Here is a 27,977-nt window from a genome sequence, read left to right as displayed (position 1 = left end):
ATCTCTTTTTACTTTTGAAGTCTTGCATTAAGTGCTTCTTTCCAAGTGTACCTCTTCATACTTAATGTCAAATAAAATGAACTAGTGAAAATCTCACATAGAAAAATCATGACTTCTTAAAAAATACATTAAATTGTTTTCTAGAGAGATTGCAATGTATATGTATCTCCTTGTCTGTAGCCAAATCAGTCACAATATTTGAAATTTGTTTACTGGAACTGGGTAAGCAATGGGAAATCCTGCTTCCTTCCTTGGATGTACTTTTGTGACTAGCACTTAATGTCTATAGAAAAAAGGATCAGAAATCAATATGGATACTGAACAATAGGCTATTAATTACCTTTTCCAAGCTGCTTTGCTGAAGGAGACATGCTGGAAAAAAAAGATGCTCATTAAGTATTTATATCACATTAATAGGCTTTTGCATCATTTAAAAAACTTGCAACACAAAGGCTCCAAGTAATCTCCAGACATTCTGAAGCTCCAGTAACACCAGCGCTACTCATGGACTAAATGTGTTTTTAAAACTGAATCAAAGTAAACTGGTTCAGAGCTGAATGGCAGAGGATGATTGTAGAACACCAGTTGCTGATGTAACCTCTAGGCAAGATGGGTAGAAGACAATCTTTGCATCTTTTGGTTTGGCATATTATTCCTAAAATTTGGATTAATGGGACTAGACTTACCAGTTTATCTCAGCTACATTGTACTGGTGAACAAAGTATGTTTTAACTGAGGATCATCACTGTGACATCACCAATGACATCATCAGAGTGGCACAAAGATGATGGATTATTTTGGTGCTCTTCAGCATAAAAAAAATTGTAGTATATTTTAATTACCAGACTTACATAACAAACACAGTTTGTTAAGAAAACAATTATATTATGCAGGTGAAAGGAAAGGAGGTCAGTATTTTTGCAGAGAAGTATCATCCTGAGCTGCAATTTGATGCATGATTCATTAGGCTGCTGTGAGAACACGTTAGTAGCATGAGATCAATGCTTTATTAGAATTCGTTAATGTGCACTGTGATTTCCTAGCAGACTCTTACAACAAATTTCCATTATCTTCTGCCCCATTGCCTTTGGTTGTTTTTTCTCGCACACTTTTCTTTTTGTCATCTTTGACCTTTAGTTTCTTCAAGATTCCCCAGGACCAGATACCATTCTTATCTTCATCCTGTGATACAGACCTTTGGAGTATGCATGCAATTATCACAAGGTAAAATGTAACATTCATTCTAAAAGGTCCAGTTTAAATTCTCCAATGATGCACATAATTGTCATTAATGCCAACAATGTATATACCACAAGGTGAGGACACTTACATAAATGCTAAACACTAAAATGCTAAACTACAAATACATATGTTAGATTATTTGTAGATACTGAGATATATTTATAGGTATAGATATTAACCTAGTGACTTACTGTTTTTATGTTGTTGCTCAAAGCTAGCATTTGCTATCTGCTTTCAGAGCTATTCAGTCTAGCTGGAGATCTGGGGATTTTCATGGTTGCAGCTCCTTTTGCTGACATACCAAAATTAATTACAGAACAAAACTTCCACAGAAGACCAAACCCTTTTTGTTTTTTTTTTTTTTAACTTCATCAATCCATCTTGACGTATACCCACTTGTTGATCATCCTAATACCTGCTAATTATTAAGCTTAATTCAAAAATACTAGAACCTGAAATGGAAACACTCAAAGAAGCAAATTATGTAATGGATATAAAAGCATACCTAGTTACAGCATCTTCATCATCAATCCCATCATAAATTTCTTGATCAGAAGGAGGAGGTGGGAACATGTCTTTAACAGATCAAATATTGAATTAATGCATTTATATTTAATTCTGCTGAATAGGGTATTCATTACTGGCCTCTTAAGTATGTCAGATGTGTGTGCAGTTTGTGCAATATTCTTGCAAATAGAATCTTTCTGTAAACCAACACTGCCTATTTATTAAAACAGTGATTTAGACTTATCCCGGTTGGTAATGCCATCCACAACATTTAAATGTATCACTGCCAACCACAAGAGCACAAATACTAAACCCAAATGCATTTACACTGTATTCAATGAAATTCTAAATAGCCGTTTGGCCCAGTCATTTAATGACTGATGACTTTGTGTGTGGATCAAGTAATGATTGAAGATCTCTCACTCTCAGAAAGTGACATCTGGTGTTCATCCACAGAAGCCAGAGGCAAGTGCAATGTAAGCTTCTCATTTTGGTGTCAGTTCTGACCTTTGAGCCCCACCTCCATCAGTGCAGGGTTAGCTCAATTTCCATGTCCAATTCTAGCCACTGGTCAGTGTAATCATTGAAATCTGTACTTAGCTGGCAGCAGCTTCATTCAGCACTGCCAGGGGATGCTTCTGCCATGACTAGTATCTAAACTCTAAGATGAGAAGATGAGCTGTGCTCTTGTGATCAACAGAGAATGCTACATAAATATATGTGCTACCAAAGGGGAAACTGAGTTTGAATACGTGCTCTTGACAGTGTGAAATTGCTGCAGTCATACTGGTGATGACTCCAGAGTATCACTGGAACTGAAGTTCCCCTTAACCCTGTCAGCAAAATGCAGCTTTAATTGGTAGTGTTTCAGGCTGTTTCAGGATTTCTCCTGCATAAAACCTCTTGCTGATGTTAATATTTGCCAATTATATCTGTGCTGTTTGTGGGATGATTTACCTTCACACAAAAAATTTTAAAGTTTTGTCGTCTTCTGACATGCTTCTGATTCACAGTATCTGAAGACAAAACTTCTATCTCACCCACGTTCCCACAGGTGGAAAGAAAGTTAATTTGGCCACTATAGTTCTTTGTTTGTTACCTGTTAGCTAATATTTAGCATGATTATGGATAATTACTGCATTAGGTGGAAGCTGCAGCGGTCTGGATTTGAAGGTAAGCATTACACAGAACTCCCCCCAAAATGTATATGTAGAACTTACTTCCAGCTCCACTTTGGCCACCACTCTGACTGGAAAAAAAAATAAGAGACATTTTAGAGAAAAACAGTCATCCTTTGGAAAAAGAAAACACCATGATTACCCATCACTTCTGTAGTTATTAGTTCTCAACCTTTTGACTTTGACACTTGTCTGTATTGTCAGCTGAGCACTACAAATTCTGCACTGGAAGCTCAGGCACGTGCTTGTGTGTTCCATATGGGCAACAGCTAAATGTGCCAGTTCTTTTTTTTCTCTCTGTTTTCACCACATTCACAGCAATTTTCATACAGTCAAATAGTAGTTGCATTCTCCTAATGCTAATGAAAATGTGTCATCTAATTCCTAAGTGAACTAGCTCTTTGATGAGGAGAGATTAACTTTTAGAAGATTCAGGTAAGGCAAGAAAAAACACTCTTTTTATTTTTCCTTGGAAATAATTAATTCCAAATCAGAAAACAGTATTTTAAAATATGATTCATAGCAACTCAAAAGGGAATAAGAGAGAAATTTATCAATAACATCTTCAGTTAATGTAAAAAAAGACAGTATTTTATAAGTAGAGCTGTGAAACGAAGTCTCTGTTTGCATCAATCAGTGCAGATATTTCAAGCCAATGAAGGCGCATATTTTCATATGAGCAGAACATTCAGTCCTAACAGTAATTGTTAGCGACTGTTAGCAATTTCCAATAAAGTGTCATTTTCAAAGACATGCAAATTGATGTCTACAGTGACAATGATTTACTATATTTAAAATATATTTTATATTCCTGTTGATATCTTTAAGCTAAAGTACAAAATATGACTCAGGATCTTAGGATAATTCATGTTGGAAGGGATCTCAGGAGGTCATGTAGTCAGACTTCATAGGAATAAAAACATAATTTGACTGAACACTAGAGAGTGCATCCACACCCTTTAGATCCATCCCTTATGAAGGGATTTTCCTGAGATGAAATGGTAAAAAAATGAATTTATTGCTCAACTAGCTTTTGTTGAGTGATGATTTAAACCTCTAACAGCATGTTTCTAACGTTTCAAGGATTACGTATTAGTCCAGCATTCTAACAGTAATTGAAAAAAGCCTGCCAGTTCACAGTAACTGAGATTATTTCCAGGTCAGAGCCTTACTTAAACTCACACATCAAAACAAGGTATTTGTTGAACTCTTGTGCCACGAAATCCTGAAATACAACAGTCCTAGTCACTCATTAATTTTGGAATATTTAAAATACTACTGATAATGAGATAATACTATTTGGTCAAGAGGCTTTTTTTAGTATGGCGTTCTTAAAGTAGTTTCAAAACATGTTGTTGTATGTCAGACCTGCCAACAATTCATGCTCATGTACTGAACAGAATGCTATTAATCACTAGAGAAGGTAAAAATGTCAAAATGCCTAAAGGGTTTAATGAATCTGAGCCATTCATCCCTCAAAGTGCCTTGCACTGTTATTTTAGTATGCAACAGTGTGAACATTCTTGTTTGCTTTTGAATTCAATCATTTTTTTAAATTCCTTGCATTATGATGGGTAGTTGTAATGTTTGCCATAATGAAAATGATTGGCCAAAGATACTTCCGCAACAAATTACTAATGCTTAGATGACCTAAACCCTAGAACAACTAAAGCAACTCTCCTGGCTAGCTTACGATGCTGTAAGACCAGTGTGCAGGGAGGGAAACTGGTATTAAGCAACCTGGAAAAATATGAGGTGCAAAACTATATTGGTTGCTTAAAGAATGCTACCCTGAAGGCAGATCTTTCCAAGCGCTGTTTCTGGAGCTCACTGGGGTGTTCTAGCAGCGGAGGATCAGCTGCACCCAGCAGCCAGCCAGCTGCATTGCCTTTATGCCAGCCAGACATTCAAGTTAAGGTGCTGGGAAGCAGTAAAAGCAGGTGTAATGGTTGAGTGTCTCAAGATGGTTGTCCCACACATTGAAATCCTCTGCACCCATATGCAGAGCTCTTATTTGAACCCTGGGCTAGGTGTTTCTGCACATCAGGACATATAATGAGCACTGGTTTGTTGCATTACATACAGACTTTTATGTGAGGTCAGGTAACAGAGGTACCACCGTCATTTTAGGTCATGTGATAGCCTTGATTCTTGTCACAAGGTCACTAGGATATTTCCATGCCAGCAAGTTTGATATGCTGCTGGAAGTGGCACTTCCCTAGCTGCAGATCTATTTGATGTGAAAAATATGGCACATTGAAACAGAGAGTCTGAAATGTAGCACTGCACTGCAAATACATGTGGGATTGTGCCATAGAGGAGAAGCTTCTGATAAAGTCAAAAAAGTATAGCTCATACCGATCTCATGGCATTTTAGAGACCTTATTTTCAGGACTAAACACATTAGGCATGCTCTCTTCTGAAGGGCCATCAGAGTCATGCTTCCACAAGTCCCTCGTGCTTAAAATGCATGAGGTAGTAAGACTCATGAGAGCAATGAGGGTGGTCAGGAGTTTCCCAGTACAGTGAGTGTTCCTATTGCTTTTAGAGTCTTTTGTTCTTGCTTGTTAGAGAAGGGAGTATATGACTTCAAAAGTCAAAACAAGAAAAGAGAGGGAGAGAAGAGTATTGCACTTCCTGCAGGTGAATTGTAATCCTGCATGTTTTGCATTTGGTTCTCTTTTGGACTGCAATACTTCCAATAGTATGGATTCCTCCTGACCATGAGTGCTTATGGATGCTGAATTCCAGAATCCATTCTTGTTCCTCTGACTACTTCAGTTCAAATAGCTCAGTTATATTTCTTGTATGTATATATGTATACATATATATACATGGCTGTTCTTTTGTGAGAAGGGTCTGCTTTATGGCTGTAAAACTTCCCCTGTCTAGGCTGGCTGGGGTGAAACATCGGTTTCTTTTCTTGTGTTCCTGGTACATACCTGCTAATACTGTCCTGCTCTCCAACATCATCATACACTTGGTCATTCTCTGGATGTTTCACAGCAGGTCTGATCGCTGGTTGCTTTCTTTTTAAAGAGTCGTAGTCAATCTCCACCATGGTTGTTTTAATGTATCCATCTAAATGAATGAAACCGTGTAATTAGGCATAGATGGTTTCTAAAGCACATGGTGAAGGGATGAGTTTAACAGAAGTTCAGAATCAATAATCAGATTGTTTTGTATGATCTTTGAAAACATTCAGTCTCACGGCAAGCTGCCTCAGCCCAAGTTTCCATCTGTCTGCACGAATACAAATCTCAGATCTGTCTGCGATCTTGCCCCAAACTCTTCAGCTGCTGTCATGTTAACTTCACCTTTACTTGCTTCTCAGCTACAGCAGAATTTTCTGTGTAGACTCCAGGAATCATGGGGCAAGCTCCCTTTCTCAGCTAACCATGGGACCACTGCAGTCTTGTGACATATTTTAGGGCGGCTCAAGACACAAAGTTTCTGATGGGTTGTTAAGAGGAACGCTTTGTGTTGCTTTCGCTTCAGGTTGGTAGACATGCTGCAGCTGCATTTTTATCCTCTTGTCCCTGGATCTTCACTAAAAAGATCTGGCTATACCCCAGGGTCCAATGGCTCAGGAGAAACCTGCAGCAGAGCGGTTGGCCTAGGACTGGGAATTCTGTCTCTGTTGAGGGGAATTTTAGACAGGTGTACTGCCTGTATGGAAGAGAGCACAAATGGATTTTATCAAAGGTGAAAAATGCTTGTGCATTTCTTGAAAAATCGAAAATCCCTCACTCTGCTGCTTCTGTGTAAACCCAGTTTTTCATGTGCTTCCCCTCAAATCTGTAACTCATTGACTTTTTTCTTTTATTTAAATGATCAGAACTGATTTTCCTTTGTGAACATTGAAGGCTGCAGCGCTGATGAAACAAATTGTGCGGTACTGTTGACACTTGTCAGTATGAAGTCTTGTACAGCTTGCAGTTTTGCTAAGGCAAGAATTGGTTTATGAAAAGTAAATTAACTAAAGGTAAATTAATTCATTAACCACACATGCTCAAGAAAATACCCTTCTCCCAGCTCTCACAAGATTTGTTTTCCTATGTACAAATTGATCCATGCAAAAAAACTTACTTACAAAACTTAAGTGTCACAGAAAAACTGATACTGGAACTTGCCTCTTGAGATCATCTTGGCCAATCTCCCTGCCCAAGCAGGATCTGCTAAAGCAGGCTGCCTAGGTCCCATCAGGTTTTGAATATCTCCATAGATGGGGACTCCACCACCCTTTGGGCAACCTGTTCCCTTTCTTGGTCACCCTTACAGAACAAAGTGTTTCCTGATGTTCAGAAAGAACTTCATGTGTTTAGTCTGTGTCTGTTGCCTGTTGCACTGTCACTGGGCACCACTGGAAAGAGCCTGGCGCCCTCTTCTTTGCACCCTTCCATCAGATATTTATGAACAATTACAAGATCCCCTAAGGCTTCCCTTCACCAGGCTGCACAGCCCCAGCCCTCTCAGCATCTCTTTTGATGTGACACACACACTTGAGTTCCTTAGTATCTTTTTACATCCAGTACTACAAAGTGCTCAGCTGGCATTTTCCTGTTCTGCATGTATGAACTCTCTTACCGAACTTATTGTCTTTTTTAGTTTCCTTAAAAATCAAGCAAGTGCTTTTAATAATTTTCATTGATTTTAGGGATCAGTCTTTTAATGTCTTTGCTATAACCCAGGAGCCAGATTACCAACACCTTATCATACTCAGAAATCCACTGATAATACTTATACAATTAGAGAAACATTTTAGATTTTAGACAAAATAAAATCTAGAAATTAGCTAGAAACTTTCCACAGGAATAGGAACAAGACAAACACTTAAAACAGGACCTTATATTTTCTGCTTTTTTTAGGAACATCCATATTATTTTTAATACAAAGACATTAAAAAACATGACCCTTGTTACTTGCATAGAGCCAAGTTCTGATGCTGTTTAAAGGCTGACATGGAATTACCTCTGAATAGGCCCATGAAGATCCCAGCATATTGTTCCTTAACTCATTTTAGTGCCTGTAGACGTTCCATTAAGTTGTAGACATTACATTAAGTTCCTACTATGAATTAAGCCTTGCATGTCAGCTAAGGACAGGAGGGTGAGTTGTGGTAATTATTTACTTTGGTGGCCCGTGACTCCAGCTGGGTAAGGCTACTCCTCGGTGTAATGCTCACGTGTTTGCTGTCACACAGTGAAAACATTCAGGAGCACAGCAAAGAAAGAGAACTCACAACAGCCTTTTATCCTGCCCAGCCACTTTCCTTCTGGGTTGTCTGTGAGGCGAATGACTTCAATCTCATCCCCCTGTTTGACAGTCAGCTCATTCTTCCCTCCCTTGTGGTCAACACAGGCTCGTGCCTGATGAAGGACGTTGATGGGTCCTGTTAACTGTAGAAAAGAAACAACAAAAGAAATCACAGATGTGGAAAAATTGAATTCTTTCCCAAATATTAAAATGAAAGGGAAAGTAACTGTAAAGATAATTATTTGTTTCATTAACATTTAAAATACTCTAGGTAAATAAACAGAAAGACGTAACTACTGTCTTGAATTGCCCAACTGAGATTAATAATCAGGAATGAAAACAATAATCAGCACAGAAGTAGACCAGTTGAAGAAGTGACTGGCAAAATCACAGAAATACAAAGACTAAAACCAGGAGGCTAGCCTATGAAGCCTTTCACAGGTTCACAAAACACACAAGTATTTAATTCCACTGGGCAGCTTCATGTAGTTCCAGCAGCATACCTACTGGAATAATGGAATCATAGAATTGTTTAGGTTGGAAAAGACCTTTAAGATCATCAGGTCCAACCATTAAACCTGGCAAGTCCACCACTAAACCATGTCCCTAAGTGCCACAGCTACGTGTCTTTTAAATACCTCCAGGGTTGGTGACTCAACCGCTTCCCTGGGCAGCCTGTTCCAGTGCTTCACAACCCTTTCAGGGAAGAAATTTTTCCTCATATCCAAGCTAAACCTCCCCTGGCACAACTTGAGGCTGTTTCCTTGTCCCGTTGCTTGTTACTTGGGAGAAGAGACCGATCCACACCTTGTTACAGCCTCCTTTCAGGTAGTTGTAGAGAGCGATAAGGTCTCTCTGAGCCTCCTTTTCTCCAGACAGAACAACCCCAGTTCCCTCAGTGGCTTCTCAACAGACTTGGCTTCTAGACCCACCACCAGCCCCGTTGCCCATCTCTGGACACACTCCAGCACCTCTACACCCCTGTTGCAGTGGGGGGCCCAAACCCAAACACAGGATTTGAGGTGCGGCCTCACCAGTGCCCAGTGCAGGGGGACAATGACTTCCCTGGTCCTGCTGGCCACGCTGTTTCTGATACAAATCATATGAGCAAAAGTTCATTAACATAAATGTCTACCACATAGTGTTCTGTGTTTATAATCCTACTCTATACATGATCCTACAAGTACTCACAACAGATGATCACATTGTTTACTGGAATTCAGGATTCTCTTTGTGAGATCTTTAGTATATGTTACGAAGAAACGACTTTGGAATTTAGTGCCTGTGGCTTTAAGATATATATCATCTTGCAGAGGCATGTGGCTGCTGGCAGTTATAGACCAGCTCAGGAATATCTATCCTGCATAGATGGTGAAGAAATGGGAAAGAAAATATGCACCAAAATGTATTTTTTTGCATTTAAGAATGATAACATACTGTAACGGCTGTAAGGCAGCAGTCTGAAAGCATTCTGTGCACTGACTACACTTCACAGGCATGGTCTGAAAAACAGATGGGGCCTGACAAATGCCTGCTGATCCACTATTATCAACTGTTAGTATTTTCCTTTAATGTTTGCTCCTCAGCTCGTGCCAGTCTCCCCACAGCAGACCAAGGCCATGATGTGAGAGAATCACCACAGAGCGAAGAAAAGGAAAGCAGCCAGCTATATACAATGACACTGAGAGGAGCACAGTGGAGCTTTGTGAACAGGCATTAGTTAACAGAAAATGACTGGCAGATTTGTAAACTGTGGTAACATGCTGACAGCCAGCTATACAAAAATGATATAAACCAGGAAGAACTGTCTCATTATTTAGCCCCTAGACTCTGACAATGACTGTAGCTTGCCTGCACGTGCCCTGTTCCCCTCCTTCCCATTCGGGCTCTAAGTCCCTTTAGGTTCCTTTAGACCAGCGCAAGGGCAATGTGTTAAGGGCTGGATACTGTTATGTCTGACTCCAGTGAAGAAAAAGATGCTAAGTATATGGGATCCAATTTCCACTTTTATTAATGACTTCTGATGCTATTCTGGTGACATAAATGCTTTTTAAACAGCAAAGTGAAAGCAAATGTTTTTAAGGCTTTTTTACATAGAACATCAGAAGGGTATTTAACAAAAACTATATAAGCACTGAAAAACCATCTTTGCCCTCAGTACAAAGCCTGAAGCCAAGGGTATGCCAAACATAAAAGGGTGTCTTAAACCTTTATTCAGAATTTAACCAGGTACTTGAACTACCTACCACAACAAATACCTTTGTATCCATCTGAAAAGTGTATTTTGAACTCAATAATGCTAAATAATGCTTCTTACATGTTTTGTCCAGACTACAAAACAAAAAGCTTACTTTGAACTTCTTTCTCATTTCTTGCTCTTTCTTTTCTTTTTCCTTTTGTTCTTTCTTCTCTTGGTTCATTCTTCTCTTTTCTTCCTTCTCCAGCTTCTTCTTTTTTCCCATTGATCTGAAAGTAAATTGCCAGGCTTGAATATAACAATGAAGCAAATCTCACTAAAGCTTTCTTACCCAAGGTTAATAAAAAACTGCATGTGATGGAAAAGGACTTCTGCCAGTGAAAGCACAGCTACAGATTCTAAAACAGATAGAGTAGGCAGCCATTTCCTTTATATTATATGCAACATCCCCTCCTGATGTTCTATGTAAAAAAGCCTTAAAATGCATAATTTAAAGTGGCTGTCCTCAAGCAGACAGTATGACAGAAAAGGTTATCTGGAGGTAAGAGACTGGCTCTACACATGTGTGTCTAGACATCTCTGAGCTTATTTTAGCAAGCAAGCTTGGAAACCAGTAGTAGTCTAGGTGTTGTGGCACTGGTTGCAGCTGTTGAGTATTTGTCCCAGCCATCGGTGGTTGATGCAGCCAGAACTGAAGCCTGAGCTACTACTGGACTGTGCTTTTAAACCTAATTGCAACCTATTCCAGCAGTCTACACAAATGACACAAATCTTTTGCACTGCATCATAAATGTGGCTATCACACCAGGGCACACTGCCTGCTGTGTTTCATTACTGGATGGTGCTGAGACCTGGGCTGTGGCACGTAATTAGGACTATAGCTACAGCTCTGCCGTTTGCTGCCAGTGGTTTGGCTGGAAGAACTATACTTTACAAACCCTATGGAACTGATTGAGTGGTGCTGCCTCCTCTTCCTTTTTTGGGTACTTTTCCAAAACTGATATGCTCTAATTATATTAAAGAAAGACTGAATGTGGATCACTTGTTCTGGTTATGTATTTATAAAATTATCTGTTTTCAAAGGGAATTAAACAATAACTTTTTGCTGAAAGTCATTCTACATCTGAAAAAAAGTGGTTTTGTGTAGGAACTTTAGAGTGTTATTCCAAGAGAATTAGAGTTTTCTTTGGCTAACGTCATACAGTGAATCCCATACATTTAGATGTTAGCGAGCAAAAGACTCCTCAACACAAAGGGCTAAATGGCAGAAGAATAAGCTCATATTCTGACTCTGTAGCTTAACTTGGGGATTCCAGCCATGAGAACTGTAAATTCAGCCTCATTTATCTAGAAAGCAAGAAAAACAGCTACAACAAAAGATCTGTCTGGGACCATACAGTACCTAGTTGCTAATCTAAGGAAAAACCTCCTTAGGCTATAATTCAGTGATTCAGGCATGGTCCTTAGATCAGAAATCAGACTTCGGTTATCTCAGTCATAGTAACCACATGATTTTATTGCAGGAGTTCTTCCAGCCCAGGGCATAGCAGGTCTATGTAGGAAAGAACCTGTGAGCAATGAAACTTTCTCTAGGTGAAATTAATGAACACGGTAATGCCTGGCAGGGACTGCAGTGAAATCATGCTTTTGTGCCAGATGAAGTATCATGGTTATCAAGCTTGTCGTAGTTAAGATACAATAGCTTATAGAGCTTAAAATTATTACCTGATATCATTTATGTCTTCATACATCTCTCCACCACTTTCTTGGCCCTGTAAGAAAAAGTCAATTTTCAATGGCCTAGATGTATTTGGAAAGACATGGAGAAACTGAACCTGCTATGTAAGCTTTACAAAAACTATCAAAAAATATTTACAGCAACATGTAAATACAAATTAATTTCATCTTCTCAAACCAAGTTACTAAATTATTCAAATCCACTAGTCTTTTTTTCTGACTGTTTTTATGATACCACAACTAAAAAGTCCTGGATTATTACTACACTAGCTCATTGCTTTATCAAAAGTGGAGGTTTTAATTGCAATATTAGTCCTGGAAAGCCTTTATCTGTGTTGATGATTGCACTGCCATAGTTAGCATTAGTTAAACTGGAATGTTAGTGTTATCCCAGAGCTGGGTTCTTTGAGGTGTGCAAGAGTGGACCAGGCACACGCAGAGTAGAGATACTTGTTCATTGTAAGCCTGCAGAAATGGGTGCTAGGTGATAAATCCACAGAGCTAGCACACCTCTTAACACATGGTAAAATGTTTTACACACTTTGAACAAATGTTTATGATTATGTTTAGTCACACATAATTTTAATTGTTTTTCATGAGCCTCGACTCCATTTAAAGGTGCAGCATTCTTGTTTTTCACTGTGCATGTTCTGTGGGGAGAGGGCTCTATTAGCAAGGGTCTTTCTTTGCTCGAGGGTGGATCTTTTAGTATGCTACTTAGGACAGTGCATGCGTAGTTCAAGTAATTTTCTGTTTGGTCTCATTAACCATTTGGGTCTCCTTGAGCTTGTCTTGTCATGTCCCAGCTTGGCATATTTATGGTGTCTGTTCCTTCTCCCAAAGCGACGTTTTGTTAATTGTTTGTAACATCCTCTGTTTTCCAAATTCTTTCTTGTTTTTCATTATAGATTTTTGCATATTTCTTGTATCACTAGGGATCTAAATGGGACTCAGATTAGGGTCCCAGAGACTATTTCTGGTTCTAGTACAGCCAAGTACTTAAAGACACCAATACAACACTGTGCTTAACCGGAACAAGTGGTTTATTAGCAGAAAAGAACAGGGCCTTTGTTTCTGGAAAATTTCAGTGAAATGAAATAACAGTGGAAATAGAAGGGGTGGTTTTCCTTTTTGTAAAATCAATTTTTGGTGTCTAGCCAGCTTTTATCGTTAGTTCCAGTTTGTTCTGCTTACCCGTATTTATTTCTGTCCTTCACAGTACATGCTTCTACAATTTACTGTCAATATATGGCATTAATTCTGAAATTAATTTTCTAATGCATTGAAAGGATTTTACTAATTGTGTAAGTCTGGTAAGGCTAGGTTTATCATGGAGGATAACACTTACCCCCTCTGTGTTTCTGTGACCTATATGACAAAAAATAAAAACGAGGTATTTATTTTTTGCTGTACAGAAAACAGTTCATTCTAGCATTAACTATTTAAAAACTGGTACTAATACCAGTGATATTAAATAGAAATATGTGCAGGTTCCTGTCTTTTAATGAAAATCAGAGTTTTTCCAGGTTGCTTTTGTAGTACACTGTAAAGTAGAAATATCTAAATAATAGCATATTTCACCATGTAAACTCACTTATGCTATTTGTTTACAAAAATGCATATTCATGTATGAAAAAAATTGTTAACAACCTAATAAATCCAAACAGACCTCAGAGAACTTGCTTGCCCCAGCCCAACAGCTGAATAAGGAGGCCAAAGACTTTGCTAAGCCAGCTTCTACCCTGGACTGCAGGAGAAGAAAACCCCTGAATCTTCTGTTTCATCCTTACTCTGCAGGTAGTTGCGTAAGAAAAGAGCTTGGGCTCATTTCAGCTCGACAGCTCACATTGCTGTATGGCAGGAATGGCTAGCACACTAAATGATGCACACTGTGCCTGGCACAGGCCAGGTCCTCTGGAGGAGAGATCAGAAGGCAGACTGAAATTCTTTGTGTCACAATCTGCTTCGCTGTCTGCTCCTGGTACAACATAGCGGCTCACTGCCTCTTACGGAAGGCAGACCACAAAGCGACATTAGAAGCACAGTCAACAAATTATTTTTTTTTTACCAAGTATAAAACAACACTTCCTTCAGCAGAGCACACAGCTTCAACTCTGAAACAGCAGCATTCATTTTGGTTTGGATTTGAAAATCTGGTAATGTACAGTTCCAGCATATTTGTAACAAAAAAAGGTGGGGAGAGGGGACATAACTTAAAGCAGTTCCAGAGAGTCTGTCATATTGATTATAGAATAGTTAGTGTTATGAGACTACCATCTTCACCCATAAAACTGCAGAACCAGCACAATTATTTATACAGGTCACTCATGAATACAATATGCTTTTGCTTATCTTACAAATACAATATGCTTACAGCTTCTTACAGCTGCCATTAATTAAAATGTATGCCTCTTACCCTGTGAAACAAATTCAACATCATCGTAATTTTCCTCATTGTCTGGAATACTTCTGTAAATATGAAAAAGAAGACATGTGAAACCTGTGAAGGTGGTTGTATGATTGTATTTTCATTCACAATTGTTCTGGTGCTTTTTTCAGCTATCTTCCACAATGGCTGGACAGTATTAGTGGGTCAGTATAAGTAGGCTGAGCCTACTTAAATACCCACGAGATTCCCTAAAATGTTCTTCCTGACTGCAACTCAGTTTTTCAGATAGGGACACCTTGATTGTGAGTGTAAAAGGAGAAAATGAGCCAAAGGAGCTCAGATACCATGGATATGAGTGTGGTATGAAAAATATAACAGGCAGATGGGTTGACTGAATGAAAAGAGTTTGTTGGGCTGTTTAACCATCACTGCAGGTGCAGGCTTCTGGCACAATGCACAAGCAGAACGCCAGACTCTTGCTCAATGTTAATACAGCTCTTAGACTTGCTCCTCAACTTGTAGGGCTTGAAGTCTAAACAAGGGATGACAGAAACAGTGGTACAAGGTTAGGCCAGGTAAAGGTCTCTATTGTTGTCAGATTTAAAAGTGCAGTCGAACTGAGAGAAGCAAGAATTTGAGAATGTAATAATAACACCAGGGACTTTTAACTTTGTAATAACTTCCGCCTGAAGGAAAACTAGGGCTGACAGTCATTGCCAAAGAAGTGTAACCAAAGGAAGGACTTGAAAGCAGAATGTCATGTTTTAAAGTTGGCTTGATAGAGAAAGCACCGGGACGGGGTGAAAGAAAAGGCGTCAGCACCCAGGCGACACATTTGCAGCAGAGCGGGGGGTGCCGGGGGCACGCAGGGGCAGGACACCGAGGGACAGCCCGGGGTGCACCTCGCAGGCCCCTGGAGGCGGGGGACACGCTCGGCTCCCCCAGCGCCGGCAGGAGGGCGCCCAGCACAGCTTGTGCCGGCGCTGCGGCCGCCGGAGGGGCAGCGGCCCCCGCACCCCCCGCGCCGCTCCCGCAGCCCCAGCGCAGCGGCGGGGCCAGGCTGCGGCGGCGCCACCGCACTGCGGCGCAGCGTGAGCGCTGACACCCGCGCCGTGCCCGGTGTAGTCTCCCTGCCCGCCGCTTGCTGGCCGGAGAGCAGCCCGCCGATCGGCCTCGGCCGTTTCCCGGTGGGTTTTGTCCCCGGACCGAAGCGCTGGGGACGCCTCGCCGCTCCGTTCCCCTGCCGCCCGCAGCGCTGTGCGGAGTTGCGAACTGCGGAGAGCAGCCCCGTGTGCGGCGCAGGCTTCGCGGCGTCACCGCACCGCGCCGCAGCGCCCGCGGCTGCTCCGCAACCGCCAAGCTGCTTCCCGGGGTACCGGCCCATGGACCTGGCCCTCCTGGCCAATTCCCCCAGGAAAACGCAGGGGAAAGCTTCGGTTACCGATACAACTGAGTTGCTACTAGTGTATGAAGTCTTTGCACCATTCTGGAGTCAAAAATAAAACAAACAAAACGCCCCCAACGAAACCCAAAAAAAACCAAAGCAGCGGGGTGCTTGCTCCCTCCTCCCTCCCCTTACCAACAGGGCAGAGAAGAGTGTTGCTATAGATAAGACAATTTAGGGAAACAACTGAACAGATGTAGGGTTCAAGCTAACAAAACCTAATTCCAAACAAGCCAGGGACAGCGTAGGATAAGGGAAGTGGTGTGGGACCCCAGTACCCCAGAAACATGGGACACCTGCAGCCGTCAACTGTTGCTGCATGAGCAAAGTGATAAGCAGGAAGAGGTGAGAAAATGAAGACTTTGGGGGTTATGACTGCTTACTTTGTTTCAGAGCCGGTCTTGATGTTTCTGGGAGGCAGGCTGGGAGCTGCTGGGGCCTGCAGGGGTGGGTGGGAGGCTGGTGGAGGAAATAACGACTGCATAGCTGGGTGTGGTGGAGGTACAGGTAGGGAGAGTGCTGCTGAGGAAGGTGCTATCTGTTTCAAACCTTCATTTTTAGGGCCTGAAAAAAAGCAGAGCAGACCAAATTTATCAAACAAACAGCAGAGGAAGAAATCTCACTGTATACATGAAGCATTAGGATAGAACATCAGTACTGCACATACCCCAAAGCAAATACATTTTGTTGAACCTGCTTCTTAGATATATTTGGTGCCTCACCTTAACAGAGTAGAGAGGGCTCTGCCTAGAAGAATGTACTGTCTATAGAAGGCCTTGAATATGTCTTTGCCAAGACATGAACAAGACACAAACCCAACAGCTCACACAGTATATAAGCTCCTGTGCTTTAAAACTAAATTATCATTTAATTCTACAATTTTCTTGAAAAGACCAGCAGCAGAATTTCACATAAACACTGATACAGTCTTGCTGGAGTTTTCCTTGCTCAGAGACAGAGTTTCAAGTGAAGACATGAAAGACAGAAAGGTATTTTGGCATTCAGTGGTGTGCAGGTCTCTCTACACCTTCAAATACATTTGTAATGTAAGTTGTAAAAGGCTCGACTTAAATTTCTGTCGAGCCCATACTAGAAAAGTGGCAGTTTGAGAAGATGCACAGAAGCTACACCTTCAGCAAACAGGTGCAGCCTCAAAAAAAAAAAAAAAAAAAAAAAAAAAAAGATGATGCAGTGCTCCAGAGGTAGAAGACATAATTACATGAGTGGGCTGGTATACATCTGTACTGCACTGAATGCACGCTTCATGTACAAACCACAACCAAACCATAGTAACCATTTCTTTGAGCACTCACATTGAGAGAAGCTACTCAATACTACCAAATGAAATCACTGCTTTGATGCCTTCATGTTAAACCTAGAATTTTGTTTCAAGTATCATGAGTGGGTTAAAAGCTACCCAGAAGGAGTTGCCCCAAGGTATATGTCCAACAAAATCTAAGGAAGAGGAGAGCAGAAGGAAAAAAAGCAAATCCACATTCAGTAAAAACACATTACAATTGAAAAGAAGCCCCTTGTCTTCTGGAGATTTTCTTCAAGTTCACATTTGTATAGTGGAGATTGACATCTCCTGTCACTTGGAAATCAAAGCAAAATTACCAAGTCTTAGCAGTTGTTTTGCTTACTAACAAAGAACTCAAAAATTTATGGATAAATTTGGGTTCCTGGCTTCTTTAAGCACCATGTCAACATATTTGTCAACAATAATAGTGCATTTGAAACCTGTTGAGTTTTTTCATTACTTAAGCAGCAAAGTACTAAAGTCCTGACACTGCTAATTACACAAGTGAATTCTTTGGTGTTTTGCTAATAATCCTTTCACTTAGTACTGAGGAGGCTACTGCAGTGTTAAAGTGTGCCGCCTGGAGAGAGCCCAAAGGGGAAGAGTGAGAATGATTAGAGGTCTAGAAAACATGAATTCCTGGGTTTATTTAAGAAATGGTGGTTGTTTAGTGAAATATGGTAAAACTGAGGGAGAACAAAATTAATACTGAAGTCTTTTGCAAAGAAGAAAAGGATAAATTATTTTTCCTATTTTTTTTCCCTTCAATTCCATAGTGGAATTAAGCAAGAAGTAATGTGTTTAAAGGCCAGCAGCTTTTTTTAGGAGGCACTTTCTAATAGTGAACTTGGAAATTTCATGGCTTGATGTCCATGTTGAAGAAATAGGATAAACTTATGGCACAAGTACGTTCTAGTTCTTACCCTACACATAGGGATGGACCCACCAACTTCTTTATGTCCCTTTCAATTCAGTGATTACATCCTGTTTGTTGTCCTACATTTTGCAAGACATCACATTTAAAATACTTGTCCCTATATTGAGCCCAACAGCTAGAGATCTACTAAAATATCATTTTGGCTAAAACTTGAAAGGTGTCCTACCTGTTTGAAGATAAGAGAAGGAAAGTATCACTACAGAGTTTGTTTGGTTAAGTTCACTCATTGTTAAAATCTGCATCTTACTGTTTTCTAAGTTCATCAGTCTTGAGGTTCCATTACTTTTATTTCTACCTTTGTTTACTAGACCAAAAACCTTTTGATAAACACTGTTTTCTACCCATAAGGCACTGATATCACTGACTTAACCAGTATCTCAGATTTCTTTTTGATTACTTTAAAGACCCAACCTTTTTAATTTTGGCTCATCTCAAGGCATTATTTTTCCATCCAGCAATTATTTTTTAGCTATTTCTGTTATCTCTCCAGCTTTTCCAGGATTGTAAAAAATCTGTTACTGGAATTCTCCAGAGCATGCGCTTGTCTGCCACATGCAATTACAAGTCATTCTTCATTTGGCCATATCTCTAATGATTGCTTTCAGGGATTTTCAGTATTTTCTCCGATTGTCATCCCTCCTCCTATTTTCAAAGTGCAGACATTTGATTATCAAACTAAGGACCATTAGTAAAAAGCTTCTAATCAAAAGCTTTGTATCTATATGAAGATTCCTTAAGGGTAAAACCGCAAGAAGTTAAAGATGACAATCATTATGCATTAGATTTCTCTGTCACATCGTTGTCCTTACTGAATTGTAGAGTTTTTTGTTATCTAGATTTTTCCCCCAAGGTGTTACACCACCACCTTCTCCAAGTATGGTTTACTATTTTTTAATTCTGCATGTATATTTGCATTTTGAGTAAAGACAAACTTTGTTTAAATGAGCCAAGACTATACATGGTAGTGCTCTTGTTGTATCTGAGTCTCTGAGGACTGTGTGTTTGCATTTAACTCTTCACAGTCTTTATTCATCCACAGGCTTCATCAATTATAATCTCTTGCTACTCTAAATCCCCTACAAAGACGAGTAGCACTGACAATCTAAGCATGTCTCTGCAGCTGAATTCTTCTAAGCAGAATCTAACCAAAGAAAGAAGCCAGAAAGATTTTTTTCATGTTATTTATTATACCCTCAAATTTTTGTGCTTTAGCAGGGAATCCTATATTGTTTTTTCCCGTGGTTATGTTTATGTTGTCCTAATAGTGTTGTATACATTCACAATGTGCATACATGCATTATGTCATCATACAGCATTACTTCATTGTGATTAGTTTGTAGGACTAAAGTAAAAATTCTGCCCAAGTCTCTGTGCGTAATACTTCTTTCATCTGATGCCTCTTGAAAGCCAAATCCAGGCAATAGGAAAGAGAGCCAGGAAAGGATACCATGTGCATTTTAGCTTAAGTGCTTATTTTAAAGTATAAGGCCTAAATAACATGTCCCTCTAAATCTATGTACATTGCTGGAATCTAACAATAACTAAATGATCATCATATTAATGGAAACAGTGTTTTTAAAATTTTTTTCTGACTCCTAGAACTGACTTTTCCTTGCTTTTAGTTGTAATTACCTACACTTATGACTGAGACTGATGTGAGTGTAAAATGCTTTGATTCAAATACTGAAAATGATGGTATGAGTTAGGTAGGAAGTGGGTATTCAGTATGAAGAAGCTGTTATCACCAGGCCAGTGGAGCCAAAGCTGTCACAATGTCTCAGCAGTGTTTTGTTTCCTATTTTAATGGAGCATTTAATTTTGATTCTAATTTCATCTTTTTGTGTCTCTGAGACTGTTGGTACTCTGAGGACATGGAAAGGGTCTGTGCAGCTAGTGGAACTGAAGTCACCTCTGGACACTCAGAACAAGAAATCAAATTGAAACTACATTGTGGCTTGCACATGAGCCCAAAGCACTCTCATCACAAGAAACAGTGTTAAGGACCATCACTGTGTGGTAACTTTGACCTCTAACACCTCTGTTTCCAATAGCCTCCTCTTTCTTCTTGGGATTCTCAGCTTTGTCACATGCTGTGCTACACTGAAGAAACATGCAGAAACTGAAGCTCTTCACAGAGAAATGAAAGAACAAATAAAAAGGAATGAGTTCCTCAAAACCTCTGCGGCTGTATAGCGGCCAAGAGAATCTTGCCATAGAAGGTACCAAATATCCTATTACACTGTTGCTTGTGGTATCCAACTTCTTTAATCATGCCCAGAGCTTCAGCACTTGCAGCAGAACTGCGCATGGAACAGTGAAAACACTTTTTTTGTGTTCTTGGGAAACCTTCTCAAACAATTTCCATACAGGCAGTGACCTACCTTCTTGGAGAATATTAATTTATCAGGAAGTTCAACACACTGAAGTTGTCTTGATGTAAAACTTGTGACTCTGACCCTTGCCATTCCTGTCTTGTGAAAGGGAAATATTGATACCTCTTTGGTAGCTAACATAACATAAAGAGAAAGATTCCATCTTCCCTTCATGTCCAGGTATTCTGTGTTCAACAACCTCTGGAGAAATCAACCTGCATATAAAAGTACTCTATAATTTCCATGCCTCTCCTGTGTGCACTCAAAAAGAAACTACTAAAAACCTGAAAATAAGTTCCCTTTTTTGGAACCCATGTACTCTCTGTAGTCAAAAGCAAGTTTCAGGGCAGGATAAGGAAAAGACATCCAGTTCTCACTTTGTTAAAATCTTCAGTGCTGTCCTGAGATACTAAATTACTCTGTCCTGAGCTGCTAATACCAAAATATGTGGCAAATCAAAGGGAAATCTCAGCAGTGCCTAGAGTCCTTGCTGGAGTAACATATGCAACAAACAGTAGTTGGTGGCATAGGAGTCTTAGGCAAACCAGTATTTTGGCCACGGCCAGTTCTCCCCAGTCCTTTTCAAAATCATAAAATAAATTGGACTCATGTGCAAGGGTGATATGGGCCCCAGTACTGACAAAGCTTAAATGACATGTCTCCATTTATTCCCTCCCTAAATACCAGGATGTTCCACTGCTTGGATGAGAGACTGGCACAAAGATGAAGCACAGTATCTAATTAGCAACCTCAGCAGAACAGGAGCAGTCAAAGAAAGAAAAAACATTTTTAACACTCACACCTGCAGTTCAACATCCATTGGCTGAAGACACTAACACTGGTGATCAATTCACCACTAGAATGCAATAGAATGGGATTACTTGGCACAAAGATTTTAACTGGAAACAATGACAGATCTCCCTTGAAGTAAGGAACTATCCCATCCTGGCAGAGGGTGGTCTGGCTTCAGCTGTTCATATTTTTCTCACTCTTTGGCTGGATTGCAGCAATAATGTATATCTGTTCTCAAAGCCGGTAATAGTGCTCAAAAAAATCCAAATTAGCTCAGAACAGCTATATTACATCTTATCAGCAACAGACTCTCTTGCAAGTCCATCAGTCTGGCCTCTAGTTTCTACACAGTCCAGACTTAGCTGAAAAAGCTTAACTCTTGATTATGTTCAAGGTATCAGACTGTAGCATCTAAGCTATCTATTGCCTCAACCCAGAAATTTCTAGTCCAAGACTGCATACTAAACAAAACTGGAACTGAATAGCAAGGCATATCACACTACCTTCCATTTCAAGACTGGTCTGATCGTACCTACTTGACCATAAACATACAGCAGTAGACATATGTGAGAAAATCCCTTCCATAACAAGGGAGTCTCTCGCACACAAAGGGAAAAGTGTTTCTTCACTGCATATCCTAAAAAGCAGACAACCCCTCTCTTTCTCTGGCCTAGTGTATGGTCTTTGGCAAGACCTTATTCCCTTTGATCCCTGGTGCAGGGAGCTGTTGACTCCTGGTTTTATGAATGTAAAGAAAACCTGGCAATGATCAGGTACTGCAAGGAAACATTTTGCAGGCAAAAAATGCCTGGAACTTTAAATTTGCTAATGAATTTATTTAGTTTTTACAAAAAAAGACTTCAGGATTTTTCAAGCAGTTACACAGTCAAAAGTTTTGTATTTTAAAGTGGCATCCTTTCATAAAACAAAATACTTCTGAGCTACCCTGCAAATGCAACATTGGCTTTCAGTTTTATTGTGGAACACTTCACCATTTCTGCATGCGAGATCTGGGAGCTTTCTGGGTTTTACAGAGGGTTTGCTAAGAATGTGCAACAACACCTGCAGGAGCTGATCACCCACTTCCTACTTTATTCATAATGTGCAGAGAGCTGTGCTCTGCTCCCTAACCCACACACTCGTTCAGATACAAGCCATAGTTTCAGGTTTCGCAATTATGCTGCTCTGGAGCTGCCCAAAGCAAGCAGGTAAACCTACAACATCACTGAAGCTCAGTGCTTTTGGTGATGCTGTTGACAGACATACCGTACCAACAGAGGCACGGAGATTGCTGGGGACACTGCTCACACCTTGAAAACGAAGGCCACTGAAAGTTTTTGATTATTGCCCTCCCTGAGTCCAGCACCTACTTTAAGAAATCCCTGGGTACAATCTTCTCTTAATTTTCTTTTCTTTTATTGTCCTTATCTCTCCTGATTCTACTCCCAGTTAGATGGTAAAGCTGCTTTTTGAGCTTTGTACAAATGAAATCACCTCCAAAACCAGGAGTAATTTTTGAGGAAGGGAAAGGGGAACTTTTTAAAACTACTTTGCTGATTGTTGCTCATACATCATGAAAAACATGATTGAAGCAGATGGAGAATTTGTCTTTTTTTAAGCAGAACTTATCATTGATCTCAACTGGGAAATCTTGTTTCTAGAGCAGAGGCACAGACTGCCTCAAGGGTATTTCACATCACATTTAACACCTATTCAATGCCTTGTATTCTTAAAATGACATAGAGAAAAATAGTAAGTCCTAGACCACATACTTGGTAGTGGGTTTTCACCATTCTATGTGAGAATGTAGGGACAAGCAGATGAAGTATGAGCAACACCTGAAAGTAAGCATCTAAATCTACATTTAAGGTTGACAGCTGAAAAATACTAAGCATGCACATAATCTTATTCCCAAAAGAAAACCCACAGGTTTCATCCAAAGTACTTCAGTATGTAGAAGCTTGCAGGTTTGAGCTTCATGATGTCTAAATCTAAAGTTAGACTTCAGAACACTTCATCTGGGCAGCGCTGACTGGCATAAGGAAAGTGATTTCAAACTACAGATGTATAATTATTTGCAGAAGCCTATCCTTATCTACAGGGGAATACGAAAATTAATTCCAAATTGAACTATAGGTGAAACTTCTCATTATCTGATAGAAAGCTTTAATGATTGCTTTTTTTCTTAATTAGAAGTATTTATAAACCTGAGCCAGTTAATTTTATATTGCATGGTATCATTTCATAGGCAAGAAAAAAGAACAGCAATCTGAAGTATTCAGAGATGGAGGACATGTAAGATAGCAATAATTTAAAATAAATCTTTGATAAATCATTTATATTTGAAAGGAAAGGCAAATGAAAATGCATACCATGATGCGAAGGCAAGCAAAAAAATATGTACTGAAAGAAATGTACTTAAAATGCGACTATTTATTTCCCAAACCAACAAATTACTGAAGGGTTTGATAATTTCATAAACCCATGATGCCATCTGAAAAATAATTACGTCATACATAGCATGAAATTCTAGTTAAAAATTAATCATAGGAGTATAAACGCTGATATATAAAACATCAGTTGCATAAAAAATTCCCATGTGACTAAGTCTTGCATTGAAATAGTGGAGGTTTGCACATTTTTTCTTCAGGATCTGCAAACAAGGAACATCATTGTTCCAAATGCACACATTTTAGGAGGGTCGTCTGATGAACACAGAAATGTTCGTTAATAAAATTAACCTTTTAGGATAAAATTACTTGTTAGTATACATTTTCAAAAGCTTCCTGACATCTTTACTAAGAAATGCTTAATATTTTGGTTTTCTCTATTAATGTTGAATTTTTACTTTAGTATTTAATAGTTAAAATCAAAGCTTTCAGGAATGACTGGCTGTTTCCTGTGATGAACTATTTGGATGACTAACTTAATTAACTTATTAACTTGTGCATTGTTACCCATGTAATGCAACCAAATGATGAAGATGCATTAAAAGTGTTCCTTCCTGTGAACCAAAATATGTCTAGGAAATGAAAAGATGGAAATACTTGCTCCAGTGTTGTATATATTGTCTCAAATTGAAACATTATCCATGCTGCATAGGTAGGTTTTAAATCTGTGAGCCACTAAGAAAATATTACTTATATCATACAGAGAAATTAAGACTTCCCAGCTAAAATAGAAATTTCAGTATGTGTCAAACTTCAGATATATGAGAACCATAGGCCAGACTTTCTTGTAATTATCAGTAAACAGACTACAAAGCATTTTTTTTTGAGCTAGTGAAACACGAAACCTTTAGGGTTTAAAATGCATTCTCCGACAATGGTACCAGCAATGTGTCCAGAACTTCATCACCACAATATTTTTGCATATATGGGAAATATTTTTTTTTCACCTTTACCATAAAGCTATCTATAAAATAATGTGATATGCTGTCTACAATTCATTGCTACAATTATTTGCAAAGTAGATTTTCAGCAAAATTTGTATCAACTTAAGGAATGGGAAAGTTTCAGCCAGTTCATATCATTCTTACTGACCTATAAATTAAAATTATTGATATACTTTATATTGACATTTGGATATGGATAGGTTTCAGAATAGTTTCAGCTTTGGTACAGTAAAGCTACTTGTGTACTGTGATCCATGTAATGCAACCAAATGATGAAGATTCATCAGAAGTATTTGTTCATGTGAATCAAAATAGGTGTAGGAAATAACAAGATTTCAAAAACTAAAACAGGGAAACATAATTAAACACACAGAATTACTCAATTCCATCAGTTTTACTGTTTTTCTCTCCAGCAGTTTCCTTTCTGTCACTTTCCATGATAAAGACATAGGAGTATTTTTCCCCTCCTATTAAATTCTCCTTTCTAACTAGTATTCTCAACACTCCTTCACAAAGACTCCTTTTGTATGTGGTGTAATTCCAAAGGTGTTGTGTTAAACCCATCTACTGCTGGACAGTGGACACATTTATAATACAGCATAACGCATCATGTTTTTCATTCACTCCTTTGCAGAAGTCCAGACCTTTTGAGACAATACATTAGGCATATACTTTGATTCTAACCAGAAGTGGGCTCAGAAGAATTCAAACTGTGTATCAGTGGGTTTGCAGTTTGGATTTGCTAGTGATTGGTTAGGCTTACTCAACAAAATTAGCAGTGCATTTGCATGGTTTATCTTCAGAGTCCTAAATTTTGCATCCTAGATTCTGAAGTATCCACTCAGCAATGATTATAGCTAACTCAATGGGACTTAGTGGAGTCAAGTGCAAAGATGACTCTAGAATTCATATGTAGACTATAACAAGTGTATACATGAGAAAAACATATTTCTGCGCTTCCATACTATGATATAAACAATCCATACCTTACTGCTAATTTTAATAGAATCATATCATCTGGAAGGGAACAAGTGTGCCACATAAGGCCCAACAAACAAAAATGGAGATATTTAGAGGAAGATCCATGAATGTGCCAATGACAGAATCTATGAAAATTCACAACTGAGAACTGTCCTCTGATATTTTGTTGATGGATACATTTAATTTATTTTAGAATAAAAACATACATTACGTTACTTGGAAGATATTGCAGACTGTTTTAGCTAAGGAAATAATCAAGGGCAATGAGTTTAAATACTAATTTGCAATGTTTTCATGTGTACTTTTGCTTCCTAATGCACAACAGCAAGTTGTACCCAGAACAATCTTCTGCAGGGAAATACTGAATGTTGATTTCCCTCAAGATTATTTTATCTATTAACTTGGATTAGATTTATCTGTTTCCTTAGTCAGATAAAGAACTTGTGTCATTCATATTTCTATCAGAATGTTTAAATTGCAGTGATTCATCTTCTTCGGTGCTGTAAACCATAGCAGCAGTTTAGTTTTTAGTCTTGTCCACATATTTTAGCATAACTATATGGCAAATCCTTGACAAATTAAACACAATGCTCCGAAAACTTCAGTGTGGCAGGGTTTTCTCCATAGCATTAATATTCATTGCTGGGGAGGCTCTTAAAAAATCTGAAAAAATTTCTTTCTGACTGAAGCAGACTAAAAGCATGTGTCCACTCTTTGCTTATTGAAAAATCTAGTCTTGCATGCATATTCTATAGTTATGGTGTGTCTAATTATAACTGGAGAATGAAGATGTGAACAAAAAGACTGAGTGAAATCTAATTCAGCTGGTCTTTTGGAACTTACAGGTTGAACTACTGAAAGATGACCAAAGAAATAATACTGAAATTAGAAAACTTGAAGCTGACTTTATACCAGTCCCATGAACAAGACATCTTTGGGGTCAGACCCACACAGGGGATTTCATTGCACTTGTACCAAACTATGTATGTTGTGTGACATTTCACATGCTGTGGTCTGACTTTCATGATAAATACACAATTTGACTGTATTTCAGCTGAGCATTGTTCTTCAGTTCTAGGAACTTAAAAAATTGATTCTCCTGTTTCTCAGAAGAGTAAAATATTTCAGTATAATGATGCTGAAAGACAAATCATTTGGGTTCTCTCACTTTCAGAGGAGGAGAGCAAGGAATGTCTGGAGAGGAAAGCTAAGAAGTTTTGCAGTCATTTCCACTAAAAACTACCTACAGCTTCTTATCCAGACTTTGTAGTTGCTTTCAAGCAGATCCAACAAAGTTAAGCAGATCCAGCGAAGTTAAGTTTTTGACAGATATGTGTGATTGTAATTTCAACCTTGCTTCCATAGTTTTCTGGTGAATGTATGAGGGACCAATAATAATAGACATCAATATCAAGAAATCTCATAAGAGACTAGGTAGAAAGCCTTGAAGTCTTCAAATTCCCACAAATAATATCACCTCGGTGCATTTTTGGTATTACGTAAAATGCAATGTAGCAAAGTCCAGGCACATAATTGCACATAATTATCATGCTATTCTGAAATCACCATTTTGGCACTTTCTTGACCTGTACAGAGTTTTATGGTACGCTATAGTTCACCTGCGCAAATTGAGGCATCACATCATCACACACAGCTACCCTCATCCCAGCCTGAACAATGTTGTTTGGATATCATCACCTAATTTTAGATTAATCTGTCTTAGAAACGGAGTGTTTAGCTCAATTTACAATTCTTTTTATCCCCTTATGCCTTAATACTGAGCTGTTGCATAACTTAATCCAATTTAGCACCGAGGTATAAAAAGAAAACCTACACTGAGCTTTTAAGTCCAGAATCTGCACTAAACAGCTGTGATTAAGACAAGTCCCCTGTTTATAACTTTGGAAACCACTGTTTCATCTCGCCAGCAAGTAATAGCACAACTGACTGGCTCTACGGGGCATTGCAAAGACAGTTAAGACATTTGCTGTCCTTTGGGAGTGTCCTTTGCCAACAGATTGTTGTGATAATTTTGACAATGCACCTCTAATTCTAATTCCTCCATTCCCTCAGGTTGTCTTGCCCAACACAAATAGCCATGTCACTGTGTGGCTATGCAATTCATCACAGAACAGAACCTCAGCGAGGACTGCAGACACAACCATAACCCAAATTACAAATTGTAAGAATTTTCTTACTTGCCTTCTTTTCTCCTAGATTCAGTACCACTTTCCTTTCGTTTTTCCCAGTA

The 27,977-nt window shown here is 39.1% G+C and overlaps 1 protein-coding gene across 1 annotated transcript in view; it reads right to left on the bottom strand.

Annotated features, from left to right (window-relative positions):
* Positions 1-27,977, bottom strand: part of FYB1 (FYN binding protein 1) — a 49,860-nt gene that overhangs the window by 10,696 nt on the left and 11,187 nt on the right. The window contains exons 3-13 of the mRNA XM_040580266.1: positions 16,334-16,514; positions 14,534-14,586; positions 13,466-13,485; positions 12,106-12,152; positions 10,535-10,649; positions 8,170-8,326; positions 5,870-6,008; positions 2,970-2,998; positions 1,748-1,817; positions 1,055-1,195; positions 341-372 (exon numbers count right to left, since the gene is read on the bottom strand). Coding sequence (XP_040436200.1) covers positions 341-372; positions 1,055-1,195; positions 1,748-1,817; positions 2,970-2,998; positions 5,870-6,008; positions 8,170-8,326; positions 10,535-10,649; positions 12,106-12,152; positions 13,466-13,485; positions 14,534-14,586; positions 16,334-16,514 — 984 coding nt within the window. The remainder of the gene's footprint in view (positions 1-340; positions 373-1,054; positions 1,196-1,747; positions 1,818-2,969; positions 2,999-5,869; positions 6,009-8,169; positions 8,327-10,534; positions 10,650-12,105; positions 12,153-13,465; positions 13,486-14,533; positions 14,587-16,333; positions 16,515-27,977) is intronic.

This window comes from Falco naumanni, chromosome Z (genome assembly GCF_017639655.2).
Source record: "Falco naumanni isolate bFalNau1 chromosome Z, bFalNau1.pat, whole genome shotgun sequence".
In the NCBI taxonomy this organism is placed as follows: Eukaryota; Metazoa; Chordata; class Aves; order Falconiformes; family Falconidae; genus Falco; species Falco naumanni.
The sequence above is the reverse complement of the archived record's forward strand: the minus strand, read 5'-3'. Positions and strand labels throughout refer to the sequence as shown.